Genomic DNA, 23,996 nt, shown 5'->3' on the forward strand with positions numbered 1-23,996 from the left:
AAATAATGCTTTATTTCAATAGATTACGAACTTTCTTGAAATACATTACTTACTAAATTATTAACGATACTGAACGTTATTCGAAAAATTTTAGGAAGATTGAAAATTAAGACACAAGATTTATAAAAAAAATAAACATTCTTATATTGAGTATACGAAATACAATTATCGCTCATCACAGATTCTATGAATCTATTTGAGTTGATCAGCTTATCCTACAGTTAAAAGGTATTCATATAGCAAAAAGTAATATTTGTACCTGATAATGGACCACTAGTTTAGTTTATAATCAAGAAATTCTTGAGGAAAGTAGTCCAATCAACATTGATGTCTTTGATGAAAAAACTGCAGGAAGTTCAGGACTTTATCCTAGAATCATTACTAAACAAAAATTGAGCTATTCTATCATACTGTTTTTTTTTAGTCATCATTAGACAATTACCTGTTCCAAACGATGAAATAATTTCTCCGTAGAACGAGTGGTAATGGGTTTCACACGGGAGTTGAACTGTTTATTAAGTCCAAAGGTGCAAAATTCTGCAAAAATTCAATGAATCAACAAACAAATAGGTTGAAGTTAAAATAAAAAAAATGAAGACTGATCTTTTTCTAGAAATTTTATTTATATACAAAGTACATATTTTTGTCGCATTAAAAACCAATGAAACTTTTGTTCCCCTACAAGTTCATAGTACCATGCATTTCCAAAAATATTAGTACAATATATATGTAATAAATATTCTTTAATTTTTTATCATTTAAAACTAATGCACAAACTGGTTTATGGAATTAATATTTAATTGACTGTATAATAAATGTAACAAAAGATTTAGAAATATACAAAGGTCATATCTATATTTATTACAATTCTAATGGTAAATTTCAATACCATGTATAAATGCAATATTTATATAATAGAGTTATAATGGTTTGTGGTACAGTTCTGCTAACTCAATGGAATGACGTTTGACATCACAATTAATCATTATAAAGGCAACAATTGTTTACTTACTATTAGCCCATTGGCCAGCCATTAAACGTCATTGTGATTTCATAGACACAAGTTTTCGCGAACGTGCTCGAACTTCTGTACGAATATTTGTATACTCAAACCACAATACATTTGGAATTAAAGTTGTGTCACGCAACAGCAGATATTCTGATACTCGCCTAAAAAATATACTTCATAACTATTACGCATAGGATTTTGATTAAATCAATTAATAGGATACAAACTCACCATGATACAATAAGAGGAAACAAAGGAGTCAGAATTGTATGTGTGATTAAAAACCATGCTACTCCTAAAGTAACTCCCACAAGTACACCACATAGAACCTGGGAAATTGAGTGGTATTGTAGGTAAATTCTGCCATAAGATACTAAAACAGCTACTATTATGCAAGCAGCCACAATAATTATTCGCCAAAACCTTTCAGATATTGTGCTATTACTATTGTGATGTAACCTGTATAACAAACAAATTATATCATTAGATTAATCGACAATATAATAATGAAATGACAAAAAAAACATTTACCTAATACATATGAAAAGTATTGCATATGTAGTAAAGAACCACATAAATTGTGCATGTGTAGAGGGCATACCATATTCGTTATAAATACCATCACGTTTTAATGGTCTTGCTTCACGAATGGTATGTTTTAATATTAAATTAACAAATTCATTCAATATAACTCCACTGAAAAATGCAATCTGAAAAAGATAATAATAAATAACCTTTGAAAATGATTACTCTAAATATAAGATAATGTAAATATAATTTAAGCAAAACTTCTAATGTTTTATACTTACAGTATGCAAATCTCTTCTAAAGAGAATCAATGTCATAAAACCAGTCAAAATAACGAAAGGTGTTAAACTTATCAGGGCTAATAATTTACCAAGTATGTCTCCTATAAAAGAAAAGCATTTAATTATAAGAAAAAAAATAATACTTATTGATCAGATGAAGTTGGAAAAATAATAAAAATAGAAAATAGTTACTTTATAACACAACACAAAGTATGTTATTATAATAATTTCATGTTTTCGTTCAAAAAAATATAATATAAAAGAATAATTTATGAAAAATCAATGATACCTGTCATGTAAACAGGTAGCAATAACAAAATGTAGACACGAAGAATCCGAAATTAGTATCATCGCACATGTCTGTTTCCAACTGACGCCGACTATATTTCTGATTGTGGTAATACTGAAAAATCTTTACCTTGTGGATATTCGATTAGAGTCAAAGACAAAGGAACCCATTCCAATTCATCAGTTGCACGAACGAAATGTGATTTGAGCTCGTCGTCGAGCGATGCCATGTTACCGGAAAATTTGAAGTCGCATGACTTTCGGACTCTTCTAAAACAGCGATCATAAGACTGAGAGCAACTGAGAGCGACTGAGAGCCGCTGAGAGCTAATAAACTGGAATGAACTATGATAACTTTTTAAAGATAATACCTCTACGCTATCGACAGATGGCAGCAGCTGTACTATCGATTGTAGAGTTCTAATCACATACAACGTACAGCGGAGTTATCTTGAAAATTATGAAAACACTTTATTTATGATACCAACAATGGAATTAAACTGTACAAATAGATATATGTAAAACAATGATATCTTCTTATGAGCGCATTGGCAAAAAATTAGTAAATCGTATTAAACTGGATCTGTAATTTAAGCTGTCTGATTGGTCGACAAATGGATAATGCGCGCTTCTACGTGAGCGACGGTACCTTTATATCGTTGAAATGTGTTTACAATGGAAATCAACCGAGTGTTCCACTGTATATATACTATTTTATTACAAAGCTCGCCTATGTAATAATAATATATATATATATATATATATATATATATATATATATTGTTGTAAAGAAAAAATAATTTAATGAATAAATTTGTTATGTACATTATTTTAAACTATGCATTAATCTATATACTGTAAATAATATCGATTTTTATGAAAATAGTCGAACTATAAGTTTGAAAATAATTACATTAGGTTGTACCTTACACACACGTGGAATTATTTTCTACATAGATGCGTCATTGGATGAGAAAATTAAATTTAAATAATTTACAAATAATGACAGAAGAAAAAACATCGCCTTTGAACTTCGAAATTTTAGCGGAATGTGAAATTAGCAAAGCAAGAACTGGGAAAATAACTTTAAGACATCACCATGTAGATACTCCAGTTTTTATGCCAGTAGGAACACAGGTAAATAAATTATTTTTCTTATAGTATTACGTATATAAATATATATAAAAAAAAGTTTATTATCGGAAATTATTTATATAATATGTTTTAGGGTACTCTGAAAGGTTTATTGCCTCAACAATTAGAAGAATTGAATTGTCAAATAATTCTTGGCAATACTTATCACCTTGGGAATAGACCTGTATTTTATTTTTTATTTTTAACAAATCTTGCTTTTTAAATCTCAAATTTTAGATAGTAAATCTTATTGTGTAATTATAATTTTTTAGGGTACTGAAATATTGCAAAAAGCAGGAGGTTTACATAAATTTATGAATTGGAAAAGAGCATTACTAACTGATTCTGGTGGGTTTCAAATGGTGTCATTATTACAACTTGCCAAAATTACAGAAGAAGGAGTGAACTTTAAATCTCCATATAATGGTATTATATAAGAGTTTAGAAAGTATAATCATTTTATCTAATTGTATATATTTAGAGAATCATGTATTTAATTGTATATATTTAAAAATTATTTTTTAATTTTTATTAGATATTTTTTCTTGTTATTAGATACTGATTGTATGTTAACTCCTGAACGCTCAATTCAAATTCAGAATATAATTGGTGCTGATATAATAATGCAATTAGATGATGTAGTTAAAAGTACACAAACAGGACCAAGAGTGACAGAAGCTATGGGAAGGTAAACATTAATTCAATAAATTATATTTAATTTATTATGTTTTATATATATATATATATTTTTTTTTTATATATATATATATAAAATATATAATATTATTTTTAAATGCAATTAATAGTAATATTTAATTTATAGAACAGTAAGATGGTTAGATAGATGTTTATTAGCACATGAAAGATCTGATGAACAAAGTATATTCCCTATTGTACAAGGTGGATTAGATCCTAAATTAAGATCAGAATGTGCCCATGAATTAACTAAAAGAAAAGTAAATGGTTATGCAATTGGAGGATTAAGGTATTATTTTATTATAAATGTAATATAGTACACCTAATTTTATGAAATATATATTTATAATATAGTTATATATAAACTAAAGATTTATTATAGTGGTGGTGAAAGTAAAGATACATTTTGGAAAATGGTACATCTTTCTACTGATATTCTTCCAAAAAATAAACCTCGTTATTTAATGGGTGTTGGTTTTGCTATAGATCTAGTTGTATGTTGTGCATTAGGTGTTGACATGTATGATTGTGTATTTCCAACAAGAACAGCTGTAAGTAAAGCACTATATATCCTTTATTATACTTCCAAAATAATTCTATAAAAACATTATGTTTTTAATTTATAATTTCAGAGATTTGGTTGTGCTTTAGTACGTACAGGTCAACTTAATTTAAAACAAAATCAATATAGTAAAGATATGAGACCAATTGATGAATCTTGTCCATGTAGCACTTGTAAAACATATACACGTGCATATCTTCATCAAATAGTTACAATAGAAACAGTTGCATGTCACTTACTAACAGTTCATAATATAGCATTTCAAATGAAATTAATGAAAGATATTAGAGAAAGTATAAAGCAACAAAAATATCCTGAATTTGTACAAAATTACATGTTAAATGTATATCCAGATAAAAAGTACCCAGAATGGATAGTTAATGCTTTGCAAACAGTTAATATTACATTATTATAACAATTAATGAAATTGGTGCCCATATAATATAATTCTACTATGTTTTAAGTATTTTTTATTATGTACTATATTACTAAATATTACTTATGTACTATAATTCAAATGTGATTAACATACAACTAAAATATTTTTAAATAAAATTAAAAAGTACATAATACACCATAATTTATTAATAACTTCATATTATACTATTAATATAAATATGAAAACAAGTGTTCAATTAATAACCAAATTACATATTCAATACAAGTGCTTTCTATTTTATTTCAATTATATTCTCTATAATATCAATTAAAGTATGATCTACAATAGGCACCACTTGTAATAATTAAATTATATTGAGTTCATCACATAAAGTCATCTGAATCATAGCCACTATTTTCTGTATTTGATGTCATGTTAGATGAATTAAATAAAGAATTGTAGCTTCTAAAAAAATGAATATACATACTAAATAATAATATACATACATTTTAGTTTAAAACAAATTAATTATAAAAAAAAAATACTTTGCAATGAACATTCTATCATACCTCATTTCAGCTTCTTCTTGACGTCTTTTCTCTTCAGCTTTTTCTCTTTCTTTTTGTTCTCTTAAAAGCTTTTTCTTATCTTTTCGCTCATTTTTATCTCTTTGTTCTCTTTCTGCTTGTAAATTTACTTGTTCAGAACGTTTAGTTTTATTAAGTCGATTAACAATAATATTTTGACGTTTTGTAACATGAATTTTACGAACATCTTTCTCTTTGTGAAAACCAACTTGACCAACTTCCATTTCCTGAGTTTTTTTCAAATTAGACCACATTGTATAAACTACATCAATATCATTCATTCTATTTCCATCAATACTATTTGCTTTTACTAATTGTGCAGCATCTTCTAAAACTGTACTAGGGATATCATCTATTGTTTGACCCTAACCAGAATATAAAAGAGAGTAGTTTATTTATATATTTATATACTATAATAACATCAGAATACATATATATTATCTTTACCATATGTAATCGTAAATACACATGAGCCGAGGAGTACTTGTCCACATGAAACCATACATCTTCTGGCCAACCCCACTTAATCAAATCCTCATCTAAATGTTTTATAAATACAATATTAATAATAATCATTATTTAATTCTCTCATTCAATAAAATTATATCATTTCACTTACTTTCATATTTATCAACCCCCATAAATAATGTTACTGGTGGTTGTACAACTGCAATTCAAAATAATAATTTAAACTAACCTTAACAAAATGTTATGAAAAACATAATTACGACTATATACGCAAGTAACATATAATTTATGTATATTTTGAAGAACAAATAAAACAATAATGATAAATTACCCTCGCTTGTAAAATAATATACCATCGTTCCACAAATATTGATGTAAATGCACGTGTTAACAAAAACAACTGTCAAAAATAACGCCGACACTAACGCCACTGAGCTATTCAATGTATTACTATCAGTTACTACATTCACTTGATTCTTCTTAGAACATATACACTCAATAATGCTTTTTTTGTAACAGGGTAACACAAAAAACAACTTCAAGTCTAACATTACATTAATGATATTTTAAGGTAAAAATTTGAAAAATATAATTAATACTACTGCAGATAAATCATTAATTTATTATTTGAATATAAAGTACAAAGCATATATAGATACAGCACATCCCTATTTTGTTAAAATCATTTCTATTATAAATGGTTAAAGCAAAATTTTTATATTACTTTAAAGTTATTACTTTCATCAAACAGCAGTGCTAGTAATTAAAGTGACTGATATTATATTTAATTTTTAATACAATCGTTAGGAACAATGATAAATTAATAAACATGCGATTTTTTTAAATAAATTGCATTGAAATTTCGAACTTTTTTTAATTGTAACATACCAAGTATTTCCTGTAGGATCTATTTTTGTAAGTTTATATGAAAATATGTTTATCCCACAGATATTGAAAATTTTTATATCTGCTAATAATGTTAATTCATCCTAGAACGATTCATATGGATGGCATGTTTTTCAGCATGATATGTTTTAAATATTTGATTGAATACAGGATATATTTCAGGATCATTGATCCACACAGATGATGCTGAAGGTGTTTCTAGCATTGTTAAGTATGCTGAGAAAAATTATTAGTTAATAAAAAATAATCGAATATTTGTTAAATTATTAAATTAAAAATTGTAAATTTATATTTACCAAGAAGCACTTTTGGATTATTAAGGCTGAGTTGTATTTGAGGATTGCTTATAATTGCGTGATAAATGGATTCGTTTGTGTCAAGGCCAACATCTAAATCTTGTAAACTAGGTCGTCGTTCACCAAGTAACCATTCACACTATACAAATCAGATATTTTTGAATTAATTGTAATATGAATACATTACATTCAATATAGTATTATACTTACAGCATTAAATTGATTATTTCCAGTAACTTTTAATGCTTCTATTATGTTTTTTTCTTCAAAACCCATTTCCAAAAATGTTTCTATCATTCTTGGATTTGCTTTAAAATTTAATTTCTTAAATTGCCGGAAATATTCTAATAAGAGAGTTACGATATTTACTAGATTCTCTTTCACGAATTGAGCTTCCCTATCTGAATATTAGTACAACAAATATATGTAACATAAATGATAAATTTAAAGAAGTCATATCATTTTAATGGATAATATTATTACCACTAAAGAGATCAGCACATGCTTCTTTAAAGGTTATTTCTGTACTGCCTGTTGAAGAACTAGGACCTGCTTCATTGATATCTGTTTTGGCATATAAAGAAATTACTGTTGCATCATCTTCATAATATTCATCTGGATCATCTTGATGTTCTATCAGCCATTCTAAAGCCTCTGTCATATCAGACCTATAAATATGAGGTACTATATTTCGTCATATTGTATTTGAAAAATACAATATCATATTGCTTACTTTCGTATATGAAGTGCTGTAATCACTTTTTTAAAAGAATAACCCATATCAGTTAATGTTTTTATAGCTTTAGAATCAATATTTGGGCAACATCTTCCTTTAAATTTTTCTTTAATCATTTCAAAGAGCTTTGGTGCCTCTCGACTACCCATTAATAGTCTTGCTGATGCTTGCACAAGTGTTATTAAAATTTTACGAGTTTCACTCTGAAACTGTTGAAAAAAACTGTTGATAAAATATTCAAGAAATACAATTACTACTACTATTTGAAATATAATCTTACATCAAAAGAGAAATTAATAGGTGGTATATATTTAGGTGGATTTCTTATAGGTAAATCACTAGTAGCATTTGCTATTGCTTCTTCAGTTGGACCTTTTAAAGTTTCCTCTGGAAAATTTTCTTTGCTAGAAACAGGCCGTATTTCTACTAATATTAATTCATCTAAAATAAAAATGATATATGATACATGACTTATTATTTTATCATTTAAAGTATTAAAAACTCACCATGCTCATCAATTTCTTGATCATCAATATTTTTATCATCTATGAGTTGTTTAAACTTAGATGAATGGATTAAACGATACTTAGAAGTAGATTTAGATATATCTTGGCCATAAAAATGTTTCATTGCCATTTCCTTAATTTTTTTTACAGTGAAATCAGTTCTTACCCCAACATCTAATACATGGCCTTCCATGCTATATGGAAAAAATAAATGTAATTATTTATTATTTTTAATATTAACAAAATTAATTGATTGCTTATAAATTTAATAACCTGATGACATTCACATTAAAGCACTTAGTAGTTGAAGATAATGGCATGTGTACGGTGCTATTACTTTCCGAATTGCCTGTGTCGGTGGAAGAAAGAGTCAAGGACTGCCTTTCAGCTGTCCTTGAGCTCTTTCTGTTATGCCAGGCTTCTGCTATTCGACCACGCATCCATGGAATCATCAATTTGGCTTGTAATACAAAAAATATATGTATTACAAATCTCTTGTACCAATATAAAAAAAATGTTTACTCGACCTTTTAAGTAAATCTGTCACATAAACAGTACAAATTACTCACTTCGTTTATGAACGAATGTATATAGAATGTAGTTAATTATTTCTTGAATAGTATTTTAAATTTTGATTTCTTGTAATATCCTTATTATTATCAATATACAAAAAGTTAGTTACATCAATTTTAAGTTACATACTTATAAAAAAATTACTGTGTTTTAATCGTCTTAAAAGAGATAACACATAGTTTCGCATAACTTCGCATATAGCGAAGTCAAACTAGTTAATGTTGTTTGTCAACTGTTCTAACAATAAAAGTATTTTTTACAGATGATATGAACCAAATTGGCACTCACTGTAATTCTATACGTCAATGATTGTAACAACTAAAATATTATTAAGGAGCATTTACATGTATTGGTTAAACATGTGATACCCCCCGTAAACGATTGATAAATCACCTTTGTGCGCATGTGTATTATTGTATTGTTATTTTCCATAAAAATAGATATTCTGTCTAAGATGATAAGTAAATAATATAAATAAAAATGGTGGAAAAGAACTACGTTTTGTCATGCAGTGATATTATCATATATGATATTGAGAAGTAATGTGATTATTTTAGAAGCGGAAATTTTTTTATGGCATAAGAATAACAACAAGAGACTACTACATTTTATTAATATAATAAATTAAATGCTATTTGTAAACGTGTCTTTTAAGACAATTTTTAATTGCCAAAAAAATTATAATTAAAAAATTATCAAAATGGTGGAGGTATCAGGTTGTGGTGAACTACAACAATTAGTTCAAGAAGAAGAATGTGAGGAACCACTTAGTCGTGGTGGTGAAGCTACACCTCCTTTAACACCAGCAAGATCACAACATCCAAGTAAAAATGAAACACATAGCTCTCATGTATCGGTATGGATAATATGTCTTTTGAGTTTGCAATATTGACAAGTATTAATTAATTAATACATCTTTAGCAACAAGTATTATGGGAAAGCAATACTCAGACTTCTCCTATTGTTAGTAAGGGTAGTTCTGGCCAAGCAACTAGTCAAGGTTCTATGGTTTCTGGTAGAGCCATTAATTTTTCAAATCATGCTACCAATCAGTCTCGTTTAATTTATCTAAATGAAAAAGAGAAACAAAGACCTAATAGACCAGAACCTCCAAAGCTCAATCGACAACAAAAAGGTACTAACTTATAGCATTTATTTATCTATATATTTTATCTTCCTTTATATATATATATATGTTATATGTATGCATGTTTTGTATATTATTTACATTTGTATGATTCTGTGTCCTTGTAATTGTTAATAATTTTTTCCTCACTTATGGTTTAGATTATATTTTTTTTACAAGAATATTTTTGAATTATTTTGATTTTTTAATTAATTGCACCTCTTTCATTTTGTTTTGGTGTCATAATATGTAATAGATATGACACCATGCAAACATCACTGTTTTTTATCAGAGGTACCTGATGTTAGACGTATGGAACAAGCTTTATTGCAGCTATTAGAAGATTTTCATAGTGGAAATTTACGAGCTTTTGGTTTGTATATATTATTAATTTTATATCCACAAGTTAAAGAAGTTAATGAAATATATATATATATATATATATATATATATATATATCAACATATAAAATTTTTAATCCATAAAATATATAGGTAAAGATTGCAGTATGGAACATATGACAGAGATAAGAGAACAGCAAGAACGTTTAGCTAGACTTCATTTTGAATTAGGTCAAAGACAAGAAGTTGGTAGTGATCAGTCTGGATTAAGGCAATCAAGTGCAAATATGAGACATTTACTTCATCGCCTTCAACAACTTAGTGTTTGCATTGAGAAGTTACATAGTAAATAAATTTAATATTAAATAGTAGAAGTAAATTTTCTACAATTTTCATATTATACTAATCCTATAAAATAAATAAACTATATCAAATTTTATCTCTAATGTATAATTATTTAAATAATATATAATCTGTCAAACTGATTTCTTGTTGGTTATATTTTTCTTTTTTATAAAACAATGATGTATCTAGAATATATATCAAACTTCACTGTTACATATTAACATAGATTACATTAAAAATCCAGATTTGCTTTATTTGATACAATTGAATGACTTACATATTAAATCATGACAAATTGTAATATTTACAAAAAAAATATAGAGCTATATGAAGGACCAACTACTTACAAATATGATTATGTACATTATCCATTGAGTTTAACAGAGGTAAATTTATAATTATAAAATAATTACTTTTTTTTATAAATATAAATCACCATATTCTTTAGAAAACTCCCACAACAGCACATGTTATAAGTCCATTAAAGGATGCAAAACATTTAGATTTATCAAAACAAACAGTTAGAGCCCATGATACTTTACAATACTTAAGCTATGATAAGCAAATACCATTTAATACTTTTTGGGAATCTAAAGATACAACAAGTATTTCTGTAAAGCCATCAATTAGACACAAAATTCTTGGAGATCATCAGTATCAAGAGGTGATAAGGTCAAAAAAATAATAGTTATAACATATGAAATTTTCTTTTCTTAAATAAGATTAATGTAAATAAATTATTTATATAACATAATATTTTAACAATAATATAGATCTCGACCACGTGTGTATATGACTCCAGGTATAAGTCTTGATGACATACAGAATTCTAAAACAAGAAAACTATTGGTTGATTTTACATACATGACAACATCAAATTATGCTTCTAAAGATGTTTGGGGTGATTTTAAACCAAGACATCCATGTCATACTGAAATAAATGTAGAAGAAATATGTAAAGAAGTATGGTCTACATGATTACATTGTTATAGTTAATAATTAGAACAATTATTTAAAATGTTTGTTATTTTACAGAGTATGCAAAAACCATTGTGTATTTTATCAGCAAGGTTTCCAACTGAAGCTGAGAAATGGGATAAATTGCAAGATCGTTCATTTTTGATGAGTACTACATCAAACATTGATCATATACACAGGTAAATTTACATTACATCATGAACTTTCCTTGAAAATTTACAAAAATATTTTTTATAATTTCTAGTAAATCAGAAAATGAACATTTAGAAACAAAACAAAATAGTGAACGATTGGAAGTAAAAAGATTGTTAGAAAAAGATAAATTGCGTATAGCTTATGATAAGTTATCTCCTACGTATGGTGGTTATAGACCGTATGTAGGTTTAGGTATTCCTTTAGAGAAAAAGGTATTACCAATCGTTCATCCAGATTTATCTATATCACAAGCACTTCGTCGGTATGTATATTTTACACATTTTATTAAAATAGTACATATATATATAATGAATATTCTGTATAATGAATATAATCTAATATCTAAATATAATATATATATATATATTGCAGAAGGTGTTTAGAATCTTAGATTAAAACTAAACAAACGTCTCGACAAGTTCTTCATAGCTTATCATTCTCAGAAAATTATAAAAACACTCAATATTATATGGTAAATTTACGATTTGTTGAAGATTAAAATTATTATTAATCAATTATATTTATTTATAAATTTACTGTAATTATTTGCATGACAAATGACACTCCATACTCCGTTGGTAATGTATACATACATACATACATACATACATACATACATACATACATACATACATACATACATACATACATACATACATACATACATACATACATACATATATGTTTTCTAATGTTATTATGAAACGATACATGTATGGGTGTATATATATGTTTTTTAATATTATATATGAAATAGTATATGTTTAATTATTTAATAGATAAAATATTTCTAATAAGGGATTTTTGTTTTATTAATATATCTAATATTATTTAAATGTGATATTTTTTTTTATAATAGTAGCATAGTTTATTCACAGTGTTTATATTATAATTATATTAATATAATTGCATTAGTTTAGCCTTTATATAGATTGTTTAAATAAATATATAAACTTCTTATAATTATTAATTTTGTATAAATATATATATATATATATATTAAGCTCCAAATAGATGAAATGACAGAGGATATTTTTCTATATAACAACTATGATGTAGAATCATTTAATCTTATATTAAAATATTTAAACAATGTGAGAATAAGATACTAAAAGCCCTTCATTACATCATAAAATAAAGCATAAAGATAGTGCATGTGCAGCACGTTTTCTAACAATGCTTTCCGTATCCCGTAGCAATTGAAGCAACCTTTGAATATCTTCTGGTCTTGGTGAACCAAAGTGTCCTAAAAGTAGTGCAGATGTGGCCCTAGTATTAAAATTTTCGGATCTTGAATATCCTCGAACTACAGCATTTCTGAAAACAATAATTGTAAAAAATATAAGATATATTCCATATGATTAATATTACAAAATTTATAAATACCTCAGTTCTTCTGCTCTTTGTGGAAGCTCTTTTTGTAGACAATGTATCAAATTCGATATAAATTTTTCAAAATGAAATTCGATATTTAATCCTAAAGAAGCATGTATTATATCAAATAAAGGTTGACATTGCAATAACCTTGCTGTATTACGTAGAGCTTCTTGTGCTACCTATTGATTATAAATAATAAAAATATAAACACATTAAAAAGTTCACAAATAAATAATTACTAATTACTAATATGATACCTTAGCCACTGTAACATTTTCGTCTTCTAGTCTTATAGTAAGACAGGGTAAGCAACCCAAAAGATGATCCTTTATATCATCATCTGGTGAAGTAACAATTTTCTGCCAACTACAAGCTACAGCACTTAAGGCACTTATAGCTGCTAATCTCATTTCCCAATTTTCTTTTTCAATAAATGGTTTTAAAGCAAGTACAACTCGGGGACTTACTGGACGCACGAACTGAACTGATAATAATACGGAAAGACCACGTAGTGATTCTAAAATCACATCATTACCCCCATCTCCAATGGCAGATTCTTCTAAACCATCAAGTAAGGCATCCATACAATTATCAAAATATTCATCAACCTGAAACAATATACTTCATAAAAAATGTACTAAATATAGAATCAACAGTTGGATGTTATCTATAAGTAAATTTTATTACTTGTTTAGGCTCTAAATAGGCAATTCTTGCAAGTCCAATAGTAGCTAATTTTCGGACCAAAGGAGATGAATCAGCTTTTGCTTCATACAATGTATTTATAATTGCATCCAGCCATATAACATCACAATTAATTTTTCCTATTAATTCAGAATAAAAAGTTGCAGCTACTGCTCTTTGGGCAGAAATCGTACTTGTCATCATTCTTCCTAAAGACTGAGCCAAAGTTGATAATACATTATTTTTCGTATGTATACATCTCATCATTGTACGTACTGTTGCCACTACACTTTCCTCAGCTTCTGTTTCAGAGGAAAAGATCTAGAATTTGTAAATTATTTATAAACATTGGAAGTTATAATGCATACAAATCATAAAATTATTATTGTACTCACATTTTCATTAAGTAAACTCGATGCTATATTTGAATCTAGTGTAGTTAATACATTGACTAATACAGAATAAGTTTCTGTATGTGGATTTATCTTGCACCCTTCTCTATTTGGCACATAACCGAACTTAGTACTAATAACACATACAGGAGCATCAACATGTAACCATCCTGCAAGATATTTCAATAATACTGATAATAGATTTGATAATTGTTTATTAACCAATTCTTTTGAATTTGGAGATTGTAGTAAATGTCGTAGAGCCACAATAGCTGCCAATGATGGGAATGATGCTATACCATTTTTAACAGTCTGTGCAGTAGCATTTTCCGCGAATAAATTATTGTTTTCTAATTTTGCCAGAAGTAATTCCAAAGCCTAAACGAATAAAACCAAAAATTTCAATATCATATAGAATTAAACTAAACACTTTTACTTAATTTAAAACAATTAATTATAATACAGAAAATGTTATTAAAACGTACACGAGAGCCTAAATCTAAACTAAGACCAAGTGCCTTCCAACATTCTTCACTGCCTTTATCTAATGGCAATGGTTGACATAAAAGTCGTTCAATTACTTCTTCAGGATGATGTTCCATTAGAGATTTAATAGCAACTGCAGTACTTTTTCTATAGTTACTATCTTCCATCTGTCTCATTTGTGTAATAATACTATCTATATAATAATTAAAATACATTATACATTTTTAATCATATTAAATTTTGGTGTATGTTAAAAATTTACAGAACTCACCAACTAAGGTAATATCACTTCTAGATATTTCTGATCCATTAATTTTAAAATGTTGGGACAGAGCTATACTTGCAGCAAGACTTGCTTCTCCGCGGAATAATAAACCTTCAATTAAACCTTCTGCTAGACTGATAATGTCACCACTATTAATTCTTTCAGACACAGCTGTAGCTAAGATCTAAATAAAAATATACCATTATGATTATTATACATGAAACCATAATGTTTAATGAACTTACTTTAATGCCATCATAACAAGCTTTTGAGTCTTCACCAACAATAATTTTCTTGGAATTATTTAAGTCTTTATCTAAATTATTATCAGGAGATAAAGCACGATGTCGAGCTCCAATATTTAAAGACAATGCTACACAATCTATTGCTATTGGTCTAAGTGAATGTTCTGAATCTGCACACCATGATAAAACCCTTCCCATAAGCCTTCCTGGTTCTAATTTACCACCAGGATAAGTATATTTTAAAGAATGATAGTATGATCTATAAATACAAAATTAAGTTAATACAAAACTATAATAATAATAACAATAATAGTAGTAGTAATAATAATAATAATAATAATAATAATAATAATAATAATAATAATAATAATAATAATAATAACAACAACAACAATCAACGAAAGTCAATATTTGCTAAAAAATTGTTAATCTACCTAAGAGTTGTCCTTAATACTAATAAAGTAGTTTTTCTTTCAGTAGTTGATTTTGATTGCATCCATGGTAACAGTATATCAATAAGATCAGCTAATGCATCAGCAGAATCGGATACAATTTCACTACATACAATTCCTAATTCATCTATTACCTGTTGCATAAATTCTGACTGTAGCAATAGAACTACCTGTGAAAAAAATGAGTAAATGAGCTATGTAAAATCGTTTTTGTTCATGTTTGAACGTTGTATGTATACCTCTGTACTGGCACCTATGACTTTGTCCAAGATTGTACTCAGTACAATTCCTCTTTCTTCTGAATTCAATTGTGGTGGTACACGTCTATAATTATATTTAGGAATTCTTCTCTATCATAATATAATAAAATTGACACATCTGTTAAATTTTTTTTTTTAGTAAAAGGATACATTAGTGATACTATAGTCTTCAGTACTTTTGGGTATAGTTGTAGTGGTCTATATCCTGATGATGTTTGCAAAATTCCTAATGAAATTGCAAGTCCACTACTTTTTGCATGTAATCCAGTTGATTTTTCCAATCTATTAGGATGAACTGCATTGGCAACCTTTATAAAATTTATTTATGTCTGTTTATATGACGATATTTTTACATTATCATTAATGTTAAAATATAAAATTACCTGTTCTAATGCTAATAACCCAATTTCTTTAGTAGTTAACTCTTTGCAGTCATGTAATTGTCGTATAATCCATAATAGTATATTTTCCTCAAATGATGGATATAATTTTTCTACATCTCCCCTTTGTGCAATCTCAGCATAACATCTTAACAAGCCAGCTTTTGCTGCTTCTGCTGTGGCTATAGCTTTTGAATCTTTAATAAAACCTAATAATCTTACAGAAATTTTTCTAGTATCTTCTTCCATACAAGCTTCTTCCATCAATTTTATTACAACATCCAAATGTCGTTTAGAACAAATTCCAACTGCTCTTGCGAATTCTTCATTTGATATGTGAGAACGTGCGAGTTCAATAAGAAGTGTTATATGAGCATTACTACTGCACATTGATGCTAGCAAAGGTGCTACATGTGGTGTACTAGCTTTTACTGCTAATTCATCTGCGAGTTTTAAGCTCCATGCTTCTCCTTCTAATTTTACGCTCTCCTCTAAAAATTCTACTATTTTTTCTTCCCAGTTGAGATTCCTATAGTTATTTTAATAGAATCTTTAATATAATTTATCCCTACGTTAAGAAAAAAAAAATGTAACGTACCGCTGTTCAATAAATTTAATATTAACAGGAAAGTCATCTCTTAAAAAATGTGTAATTTCCTTTAGTTTTTCATCCCAATATGGCATAAGTTGGTGTCCTAGTAAAGGTGCTGCACATTTTAGGAATGTTACGATAGGTAGGCGATTCTGTACATCTCCAAGCAGTTCCAAACATCTACTTAGAATTTTTGTACCAGGAAAATCTCGTTGATTAATGGATGAATTACCGTTATTAACTATTTTTACTGCTAGCGGTGCTAAAGCACGCAATATAGATGCTACCTAAAAAATATCAATAATGAGAAATATTTTTATATATCAAGTTTTATAATATTCTTGCATTATGGATTATTGTATCAGTATATACCGACGACACACAAGCTGGATCTAGTAAAGCACGTATCAGACAAGGCCACAACCAAGATTCTGCACCTTCTACAGTGGTTGCAAGCAAATGTAATGCTTCTGCATATGCCTCTGATTCATCATTCTTTATACCACAATGAGTTACCTTAAAAAATTGACAATACATTTTTACTTCGTTATTTAATTCGAATAATTTAAATTTATAATGATTAACATTTACCATGTAACGAACAAAGGTCGCTCTTTGTGATGGTAAAAGTGGGACTGTAGGACGTGCTGCGAGTGTTACAATGGCTCCAACCATTTGTAATGCACTACTATCTCCTAATGATTCTTGTAAACTAAGTGCAATTCGTTGTAATGTTGTATCATCCTAGTAATATTGAAGATTTAATATATTTACATTATTTTTTGAAATATATAATTTTTATTATAATATTTTTAATACCTCAGGTGGAAGTGTATTAATAAGATGTTTAAGAACTACCAATGCCCGTGCCTTTTGTGATACTGATGTAGACTTCAATTGTTGTAAGATTCTATAATATATAATACATATTTAAGTATTTTTTATAACTGAAAATTCCATAAATCTGTTTTAATAATACATCATTACCTATCTAAGCCTTCTTCTGGAAATAATATAATCAATGATCTAGAACATTGTAACACTTGATAATGTGTTAGAAGTACATCTCGAGATGCTTCAAATGGAATTATACAAACTAATTCAGATAAAACTTGATGTATTTGTTCTAAAAATGAGCGAAGAACTTCCTTCTCATTTTCTGTGGCACAACTTAAGACCACTGCTAAAACTCTACAATACCCAATCAAATTGATGAAATTATAATATATTATGGTAAATAAAAGAGAGTTGAAAATGATGACATACCTAACTGCTGCTAATCGAGTATTAACTTTTTTACAAAAATTCAATAATATGGGTGTTAACTTAATGATTCTTTCACAATCTACTTCCTGTGGCAGTAATGGTATCATATAAACAATTGCTGACAATACTGCTTCCACACCTTTATAATCTTTAGATGTTTTTATCCAATTGAATGTTAATATATCAAAAGCAGAGCATATTTCCTCTTTAAACGTTTCTTTACTAATTTCTGGGCTTGAATCTTTTTCTAAATTTAATATATAATCATTTATAGCTTCTGCAATCTTCCCAAGTGCTGAAAAATTTTTTCATTAACAAAATATTTTCATTATAATTGTCTATTATTTTCATTATAATTATTATTATGACTGAAATTTACTAAGGCAGAATGTTTGTTTTAATATCTCATCACGTGTTTGACTTAACATTGGGATCATAATAGTTAATGTGATTTTGAAGAATGATATCATTGCACATGGATTACGTTCTGCAATCATTCCTATAGTACGAACTACTGTATGATGTGGAAGTATTCCAGGTTCCAATCTATAAATAAATATTTTATCGTTTATAATTATAATATTTAATAAATGATAATTGTGTAACCAAAGAAATGGTGAAAAATTACTTGGTCAACAGGCTACCTATTGCCTGTGTGCAATGTATTTGACTCAATGAAATCAATAATTCTATTGCTTCCTTTTCAGCATCGCCGAAGAGTTCATTTACAGCTAGTTCTGCAACCGATGATGCTAAATCGGTATTCAAGTTTGCGCCATGACATTGACATGTTTCAGACATCACTGTTAGTAAAGAAGCCATATGTTCCGAAGATATCTTAACAAAAAATAATTTGCTATAAGCTGTGTAGATAATTATGCAACTTTGACATATTGTAGCAAATTAATACCTTTCTATGGAGTTCCCAAAAATATACAGCTGCATGAATTACAACTTCAGGATTTTGCTCGGATATTGTTTTAATTGCTGTAATTACTGACTGTCTGACATCTATTGATTTATCATCTAATGTATCTAATAATGCTCCAATTACCGCTAAACAAATATAACATAACCTGACATATTTCCCTTAAGATATTTAAAAATCATTCATTATATTATTATTAAAGAATACCTGGTAGCTCTGAATAACAAGAATTTTCGATTTCTTCCCTCATGATGGATTATTACGGATCCTTAATAAAATATATTAGAATTATATACATAAACAGTTAAAATTATAAAATGATCATATTCGTTGTAGGTTGTTCGTTTATACAATAAATATATGACAGATCGTATTTATTAAAAAAGTACACTTTCACGTGTCACGCTGTAACTTCTGTTTGTTTTCCTTTTTTAATCGAGGCGAATATCTTTCAAAATCGTTCAGTAGATTAGAAAACTGGCACTATCACGTCGTTACAGGCAAATAAGTAACAAAAATTCAACATCATCACACGACATCGCATACAAATAATATTATCAGTTTAATATACGTACAGTGAAACAATATCAATGTGGTAGTGTTAGTACTTACCATCCGTGTTACCTGACAATATAACTATATATTCACACACTCGATTTGTAATTTTACGTTCGAAATGAAAATAATTTATTTTTATATACACACATATTATTCATAAGACAAGATTTATTATTCTAACGATTGTTGATATTATGATTTTGAAATATTAAAAACAAAATGAAATTAATAATAAGTGATTTTTATAACTATAGATAATGACGTATAATGTTTAGAAAATTTTAATGAAAGTACTAGACTGATATGATCAATGAATATTTAATCTATTAAATAAAACCAAATGATTATTTCATATTTTTTATTTTTTATTTTTAATATTTTGTTATTTACTTATATAACTATATACATAATCATGTTAATTTCGATAATGAAAATACACGAAATATACTATAACTTACCCTTTCATTTTTAATTTTTGGTTTATTATGTATACAAAAAAAAGTGATAAAATAACGGGTGATAATAAATTATACTACAATCTATGTCATTAAAAGTTATTACTTTTCATCATTGAATGTTGGTGGTAATGTAACATTAACAATGTCAATAAGTTTAACAATTTATCATTTTATAAAATTTGTTTTACACTGTAACTGGTGGCATAATATCCATTCCCTTGCATTCTAAAGCAATTTTGACTCCCAGTGCAAAAAATGCGATGCTTTTTACCATTGACCTATAAAACATAAAACGATGTTACATATATTAAATAATTTAAAATCAGCGTTTAGTATTTCAAAGACGCAAGAAAAACAATATTATTGTTTTAACACTGGCTTAAAAATAATTCAGGGTTATGTGCGTATAAAAAAGAAGATGTGGAAATACATAAGTAGAGTCTATTAAATCAAATATACTGTATTTACCATTTGAATCCATCGTAATACGTTCCTCTTACAATCCCCGTTACATTATTAATTCCTTTATACATTTTTTCGAACATATTGTGTTATCAATTGTTTTATTTAAATTGTTTAAATTTAAGTACACGATTTATTGTGAAAAGACGATAAATTGCGTAGAACACGTGCAGCAATTTACAATGTGTTCATTTATTTTTATCGATCTGAAATATTTTGTTACATTTGATTGTTAGATGGCACTGTAAGAGAACGAAAATTTAAATTTTAATGATACCAAAATTCTTGATAAACGATATACAATTATTAGAAACCATTATTACAAATAACAAATACTTAAAAAACATATTATTTTTTTAATAAACTCTTTATTAAAAAGTAAGTGAAATGTGTAATAATAAATAATTATATAGTATAGTTTAACGACGCCATCTAGCGACAAAGTGATAAATCATTTTAGATTTTACTAAAGCTTACATAGTTGTGCAATTAATCAGTAGTGATATGTATATTTATTGAAATAATATTCAATTAAACAATCCCATCATGTTTATAATACTTAACAAAGAGTATACAATATACTTTCAATATATAAAATATAAAAAGCAATAATTATCTGATCAATATATATCTTTCATTAGGGAACTTTGAGTTAGAGACAACTAAATAAATTTTTGTTGTTGTATCATTGTTGTTGGAAAGTAAATATAAAGACATGGGAGCAGGAAGAAGCCAATTTACTGAAGAGGAATTACAAGATTATCAGGTGATAAATATGTATCAATAACATATTATAATAATTGATAAAAAAACTGTTATAATACATCATATGTATCAAATACATTAATTTATATTTTGTTTTATTGTTTAATTTTATATTACTTTTTATAGGACTTAACATACTTCACAAAGAAAGAAGTTCTATAGTAAGTATATACTTTATTATCAACTGACATCTTTATATATTAATGATTGTAAATATTTTTATTTTATTGCATGGTAGTGCACATCAAAAGTTTAAAGCTCTTGCTCCAGAAAAGGTTGGACATAACAGAAATGCAAAGCTTCCTATGTCCAAGATTTTACAATATCCAGAATTAAGAGTAAATCCCTTTGGAGATAGAATTTGCAAAGTTTTTAGTTCTAGTCAAGATGGAGATTGTACATTTGAGGATTTTTTAGACATGATGTCTGTATTTAGTGATGCTGCTCCAAAAGCTGTGAAAGCTGAACATGCTTTTAGAATATTTGGTAATATTGTTTATAATGTTTTCAATGTTTATATCATGATTACAATAATTAATTTATTAATTATTTGTAGATTTTGATGGTGATGATATGTTGGGAATTGGAGATTTAAGATTAGTAGTTGACAGATTAACAGCTCCTCAAAGACTAAGTGAAATGGATATGCAACAACTTCTTCAATACATACTGGATGAAGCTGACTTGGATGATGATGGTGCTCTTAGTTTTGCAGAATTTGAACATATAATAGAAAAAAGCAGTGATTTTTCCAAGTAAGAATATTTTTAATTAAAGTAGTGATTCAATAACAAATTAGTAATATTATTTTTATTTACAGGACATTTCGTATACGCTTGTGAATTATAATAGTAAAATGACCAAAGTATAGTTAATGAAAGACTGAATATTAATAATAATAACTAATGCTAGAGCTACTATTGGCACTAGGCCTAAATCATTTTTCTTTTTTTTTTTCATGTAAACATTAGAAAGTAATGTTAAAAGTCCAAAGATGTGCCAAGTCCAAATGGTCAGGCCTAACAATAACAATAACACCAACAGAATATTTTTTTTGTTACTTTTTACAGGATCTTATGCACAAATTAAATTATATTTCTATAGTATTCCACAGAATAATATTTCTCATTAGTAATAGTAATATAGTCTCTTCAAGATATGTCATAATGTCAAAGACATTCTTTACTCTAAAATTTTACTCTAAACAGCAGTACAAAATTTATACTACATGCATATTCATATAGTATAAACTTAAATATGAATTTAATTGTAATTGAAATCACAATTTATTGCATTTCTTGTTGTATTTTATCATAGTATTTACCACGTTTTAGATATTATTATGTATAATTTTTAAACACATTATTTTATCTTAATTTATTAATAGGTATTCTTAATAAAAAAAGCATTGTTTTTTATTAAATAATGTATTTACAAGAAATTTGTTTCATTTATTCTTTTTTTTTATAAAAAGTGTTAGTATTAAATGTAATTTTTCAAAGTTATGTTTTGTACATAGCTTGGAAAAATGCATTCATGATTGTAAATATCCCCTAAAAAAATATTTGATTTAATAGAATAAATTTTTAATTTAGAATTAAAACAATTGAAGAAATAATTAGCTTACGGTAGTTTCATACGCATGAATATCCAGCATGTTATAAAAGAGACAACTATACTAATGAATCCAACACATATCAAAAGAATTCTGTTAAGTTTTGGAGTGGATGGACTATGTGTTTGTTCAAGTACGATGAAGCCTAAACCACCTAAAGTAAAAAGGAAGCTCGACGCTAAACCTTCCATAATATATTGACCATTCACACGATATGGCATAAATGCCACCTGTAAAGATTTATAACCTAGTTAATAAAATTATATTTTTTGAGAAGATTAATAATTATAACTTACAGGTCTTGTATGACCATGTTCATCAGTCGTAGATCCTACACTGGGCGGTTCAACGATTACATCGTATATTATACCTACAACACGTATTTAATTGGTAATATTACTCGAAATTAACTATGCAGATAAACCTTTTTTCTAATTGTTACATAATAAATCTATATCAAAAAATAAAATTTGTATTTTCAGATCTAACCTCCTGTCACTAGAAAGTATGATAAAAGAACGAAAGAAAAAGCTATCATTGCACTAGGTTTCACGAACCAAGATGGTCTTTTAAGTTTTAAATTGGGCACTTCTAAAACGAAGAACGGGATTTTATAAATATATTCCATCTTTAAAGAAAATAATAATAAAGTATAAAATTATGAAAGATATGGGAAGATATGAAAGTTCCGGGTCGCCGGCGTGACGCGTATTGACGTTGTATCTGTCGGTCTTTCATTATCAATGTTGCCAAATATCAAACCATAAACTACGTAGGTAGAAGTGTATCGATATCGATGTTATCGACATATATCGTTTTATAATCGAATATTTCGATAAAGCAAATTTTATAAGTTTATGATAACAGTCATGTTTCT

General features: G+C 27.2%; 9 protein-coding genes and 1 long non-coding RNA gene across 18 annotated transcripts; 4 read left to right on the top strand and 6 right to left on the bottom strand.

Annotated features, from left to right (window-relative positions):
• Positions 1-119: 119 nt before the first annotated feature.
• LOC127070157 (dolichyldiphosphatase 1-like) lies at positions 120-2,618 on the bottom strand. 4 transcript variants are annotated; one of them, XR_007784267.1, is made up of 8 exons: positions 2,478-2,618; positions 2,237-2,376; positions 1,819-1,919; positions 1,541-1,719; positions 1,241-1,468; positions 1,013-1,170; positions 443-537; positions 120-381 (listed from the first exon to the last, which is right to left on the bottom strand). XR_007784267.1 is itself a non-coding variant. In XM_051007950.1 (5 exons), exons 1-5 carry the CDS (start codon positions 2,334-2,336, stop codon positions 1,041-1,043), a joined length of 738 nt encoding a protein of 245 aa, XP_050863907.1. In that variant the 5' UTR covers positions 2,337-2,447; the 3' UTR covers positions 605-1,040. The 4 variants fall into 4 exon arrangements, 1 of the variants encoding a protein (XP_050863907.1); XR_007784260.1 differs by lacking the exon at positions 2,478-2,618 and having other exon boundaries at positions 2,237-2,447; XR_007784289.1 differs by lacking the exon at positions 2,478-2,618 and having other exon boundaries at positions 2,108-2,250.
• Positions 2,619-2,870: 252 nt separating this feature from the next.
• On the top strand, positions 2,871-5,068 carry LOC127070101 (queuine tRNA-ribosyltransferase catalytic subunit). Its single transcript, XM_051007939.1, has 7 exons — positions 2,871-3,243; positions 3,335-3,424; positions 3,513-3,666; positions 3,796-3,928; positions 4,064-4,225; positions 4,319-4,487; positions 4,569-5,068. Exons 1-7 carry the CDS (start codon positions 3,064-3,066, stop codon positions 4,911-4,913), a joined length of 1,233 nt encoding a protein of 410 aa, XP_050863896.1. The 5' UTR covers positions 2,871-3,063; the 3' UTR covers positions 4,914-5,068.
• An 82-nt stretch (positions 5,069-5,150) lies between these two features.
• LOC127070139 (coiled-coil domain-containing protein 25) lies at positions 5,151-6,968 on the bottom strand. 2 transcript variants are annotated; one of them, XM_051007948.1, is made up of 5 exons: positions 6,821-6,968; positions 6,084-6,131; positions 5,912-6,003; positions 5,447-5,829; positions 5,151-5,342 (listed from the first exon to the last, which is right to left on the bottom strand). In XM_051007948.1, the coding sequence occupies exons 2-5, from the start codon at positions 6,103-6,105 to the stop codon at positions 5,261-5,263; spliced, it is 579 nt and encodes a 192-aa protein (XP_050863905.1). In that variant the 5' UTR covers positions 6,106-6,131; positions 6,821-6,968; the 3' UTR covers positions 5,151-5,260. The 2 variants fall into 2 exon arrangements, with proteins under 2 accessions (XP_050863905.1, XP_050863904.1); XM_051007947.1 differs by lacking the exon at positions 6,821-6,968 and adding an exon at positions 6,264-6,435.
• Positions 6,912-9,298, bottom strand: LOC127070095 (ubiquitin-associated domain-containing protein 1). Its single transcript, XM_051007938.1, has 9 exons — positions 9,079-9,298; positions 8,650-8,836; positions 8,377-8,570; positions 8,151-8,311; positions 7,868-8,079; positions 7,618-7,802; positions 7,345-7,535; positions 7,135-7,273; positions 6,912-7,054 (listed from the first exon to the last, which is right to left on the bottom strand). The coding sequence occupies exons 1-9, from the start codon at positions 9,134-9,136 to the stop codon at positions 6,912-6,914; spliced, it is 1,470 nt and encodes a 489-aa protein (XP_050863895.1). The 5' UTR covers positions 9,137-9,298.
• Positions 9,299-9,389: 91 nt separating this feature from the next.
• Positions 9,390-10,901, top strand: LOC127070176 (coiled-coil domain-containing protein 28A). Of its 2 annotated transcripts, none has more exons than XM_051007951.1 (4): positions 9,390-9,805; positions 9,871-10,084; positions 10,332-10,448; positions 10,570-10,901. In XM_051007951.1, exons 1-4 carry the CDS (start codon positions 9,650-9,652, stop codon positions 10,767-10,769), a joined length of 687 nt encoding a protein of 228 aa, XP_050863908.1. In that variant the 5' UTR covers positions 9,390-9,649; the 3' UTR covers positions 10,770-10,901. The 2 variants fall into 2 exon arrangements, with proteins under 2 accessions (XP_050863908.1, XP_050863909.1); XM_051007952.1 differs by having other exon boundaries at positions 9,392-9,805; positions 10,368-10,448.
• A 106-nt stretch (positions 10,902-11,007) lies between these two features.
• On the top strand, positions 11,008-13,397 carry LOC127070123 (uncharacterized). Of its 2 annotated transcripts, none has more exons than XM_051007946.1 (6): positions 11,008-11,147; positions 11,210-11,433; positions 11,535-11,724; positions 11,797-11,918; positions 11,984-12,196; positions 13,131-13,397. In XM_051007946.1, exons 1-6 carry the CDS (start codon positions 11,049-11,051, stop codon positions 13,135-13,137), a joined length of 855 nt encoding a protein of 284 aa, XP_050863903.1. In that variant the 5' UTR covers positions 11,008-11,048; the 3' UTR covers positions 13,138-13,397. The 2 variants fall into 2 exon arrangements, with proteins under 2 accessions (XP_050863903.1, XP_050863902.1); XM_051007945.1 differs by lacking the exon at positions 13,131-13,397 and adding an exon at positions 12,307-12,447.
• LOC127070092 (maestro heat-like repeat-containing protein family member 1) lies at positions 13,051-19,847 on the bottom strand. Its single transcript, XM_051007937.1, has 22 exons — positions 19,469-19,847; positions 19,244-19,389; positions 18,962-19,170; positions 18,713-18,879; positions 18,334-18,628; positions 18,055-18,258; positions 17,887-17,977; positions 17,659-17,811; positions 17,440-17,583; positions 17,074-17,354; positions 16,479-17,004; positions 16,246-16,403; positions 16,075-16,159; positions 15,818-16,005; positions 15,384-15,642; positions 15,145-15,322; positions 14,873-15,066; positions 14,391-14,765; positions 13,999-14,316; positions 13,569-13,919; positions 13,321-13,490; positions 13,051-13,251 (listed from the first exon to the last, which is right to left on the bottom strand). Exons 1-22 carry the CDS (start codon positions 19,509-19,511, stop codon positions 13,062-13,064), a joined length of 4,725 nt encoding a protein of 1,574 aa, XP_050863894.1. The 5' UTR covers positions 19,512-19,847; the 3' UTR covers positions 13,051-13,061.
• Positions 19,848-20,359: 512 nt separating this feature from the next.
• Positions 20,360-21,161, bottom strand: LOC127062796 (uncharacterized). Its single transcript, XR_007781200.1, has 2 exons — positions 20,746-21,161; positions 20,360-20,555 (listed from the first exon to the last, which is right to left on the bottom strand). It is a non-coding gene; the product is annotated as an uncharacterized LOC127062796 (long non-coding RNA).
• A 38-nt stretch (positions 21,162-21,199) lies between these two features.
• Positions 21,200-23,395, top strand: LOC127062765 (calcium and integrin-binding protein 1-like). 3 transcript variants are annotated; one of them, XM_050991481.1, is made up of 6 exons: positions 21,200-21,308; positions 21,381-21,505; positions 21,631-21,665; positions 21,743-21,990; positions 22,061-22,259; positions 22,325-23,395. In XM_050991481.1, exons 2-6 carry the CDS (start codon positions 21,455-21,457, stop codon positions 22,344-22,346), a joined length of 555 nt encoding a protein of 184 aa, XP_050847438.1. In that variant the 5' UTR covers positions 21,200-21,308; positions 21,381-21,454; the 3' UTR covers positions 22,347-23,395. The 3 variants fall into 3 exon arrangements, with proteins under 3 accessions (XP_050847438.1, XP_050847429.1, XP_050847449.1); XM_050991472.1 differs by having other exon boundaries at positions 21,210-21,505; XM_050991492.1 differs by having other exon boundaries at positions 21,216-21,505; positions 22,476-23,395.
• On the bottom strand, positions 22,356-23,865 carry LOC127062781 (oligosaccharyltransferase complex subunit ostc-B). The gene is made up of 4 exons (XM_050991518.1): positions 23,609-23,865; positions 23,416-23,489; positions 23,132-23,349; positions 22,356-23,057 (listed from the first exon to the last, which is right to left on the bottom strand). The coding sequence occupies exons 1-4, from the start codon at positions 23,745-23,747 to the stop codon at positions 23,039-23,041; spliced, it is 450 nt and encodes a 149-aa protein (XP_050847475.1). The 5' UTR covers positions 23,748-23,865; the 3' UTR covers positions 22,356-23,038.
• Between the last annotated feature and the right edge of the window lie 131 nt (positions 23,866-23,996).

This window comes from Vespula vulgaris, chromosome 1 (genome assembly GCF_905475345.1).
Source record: "Vespula vulgaris chromosome 1, iyVesVulg1.1, whole genome shotgun sequence".
Lineage (NCBI taxonomy): Eukaryota > Metazoa > Arthropoda > Insecta > Hymenoptera > Vespidae > Vespula > Vespula vulgaris.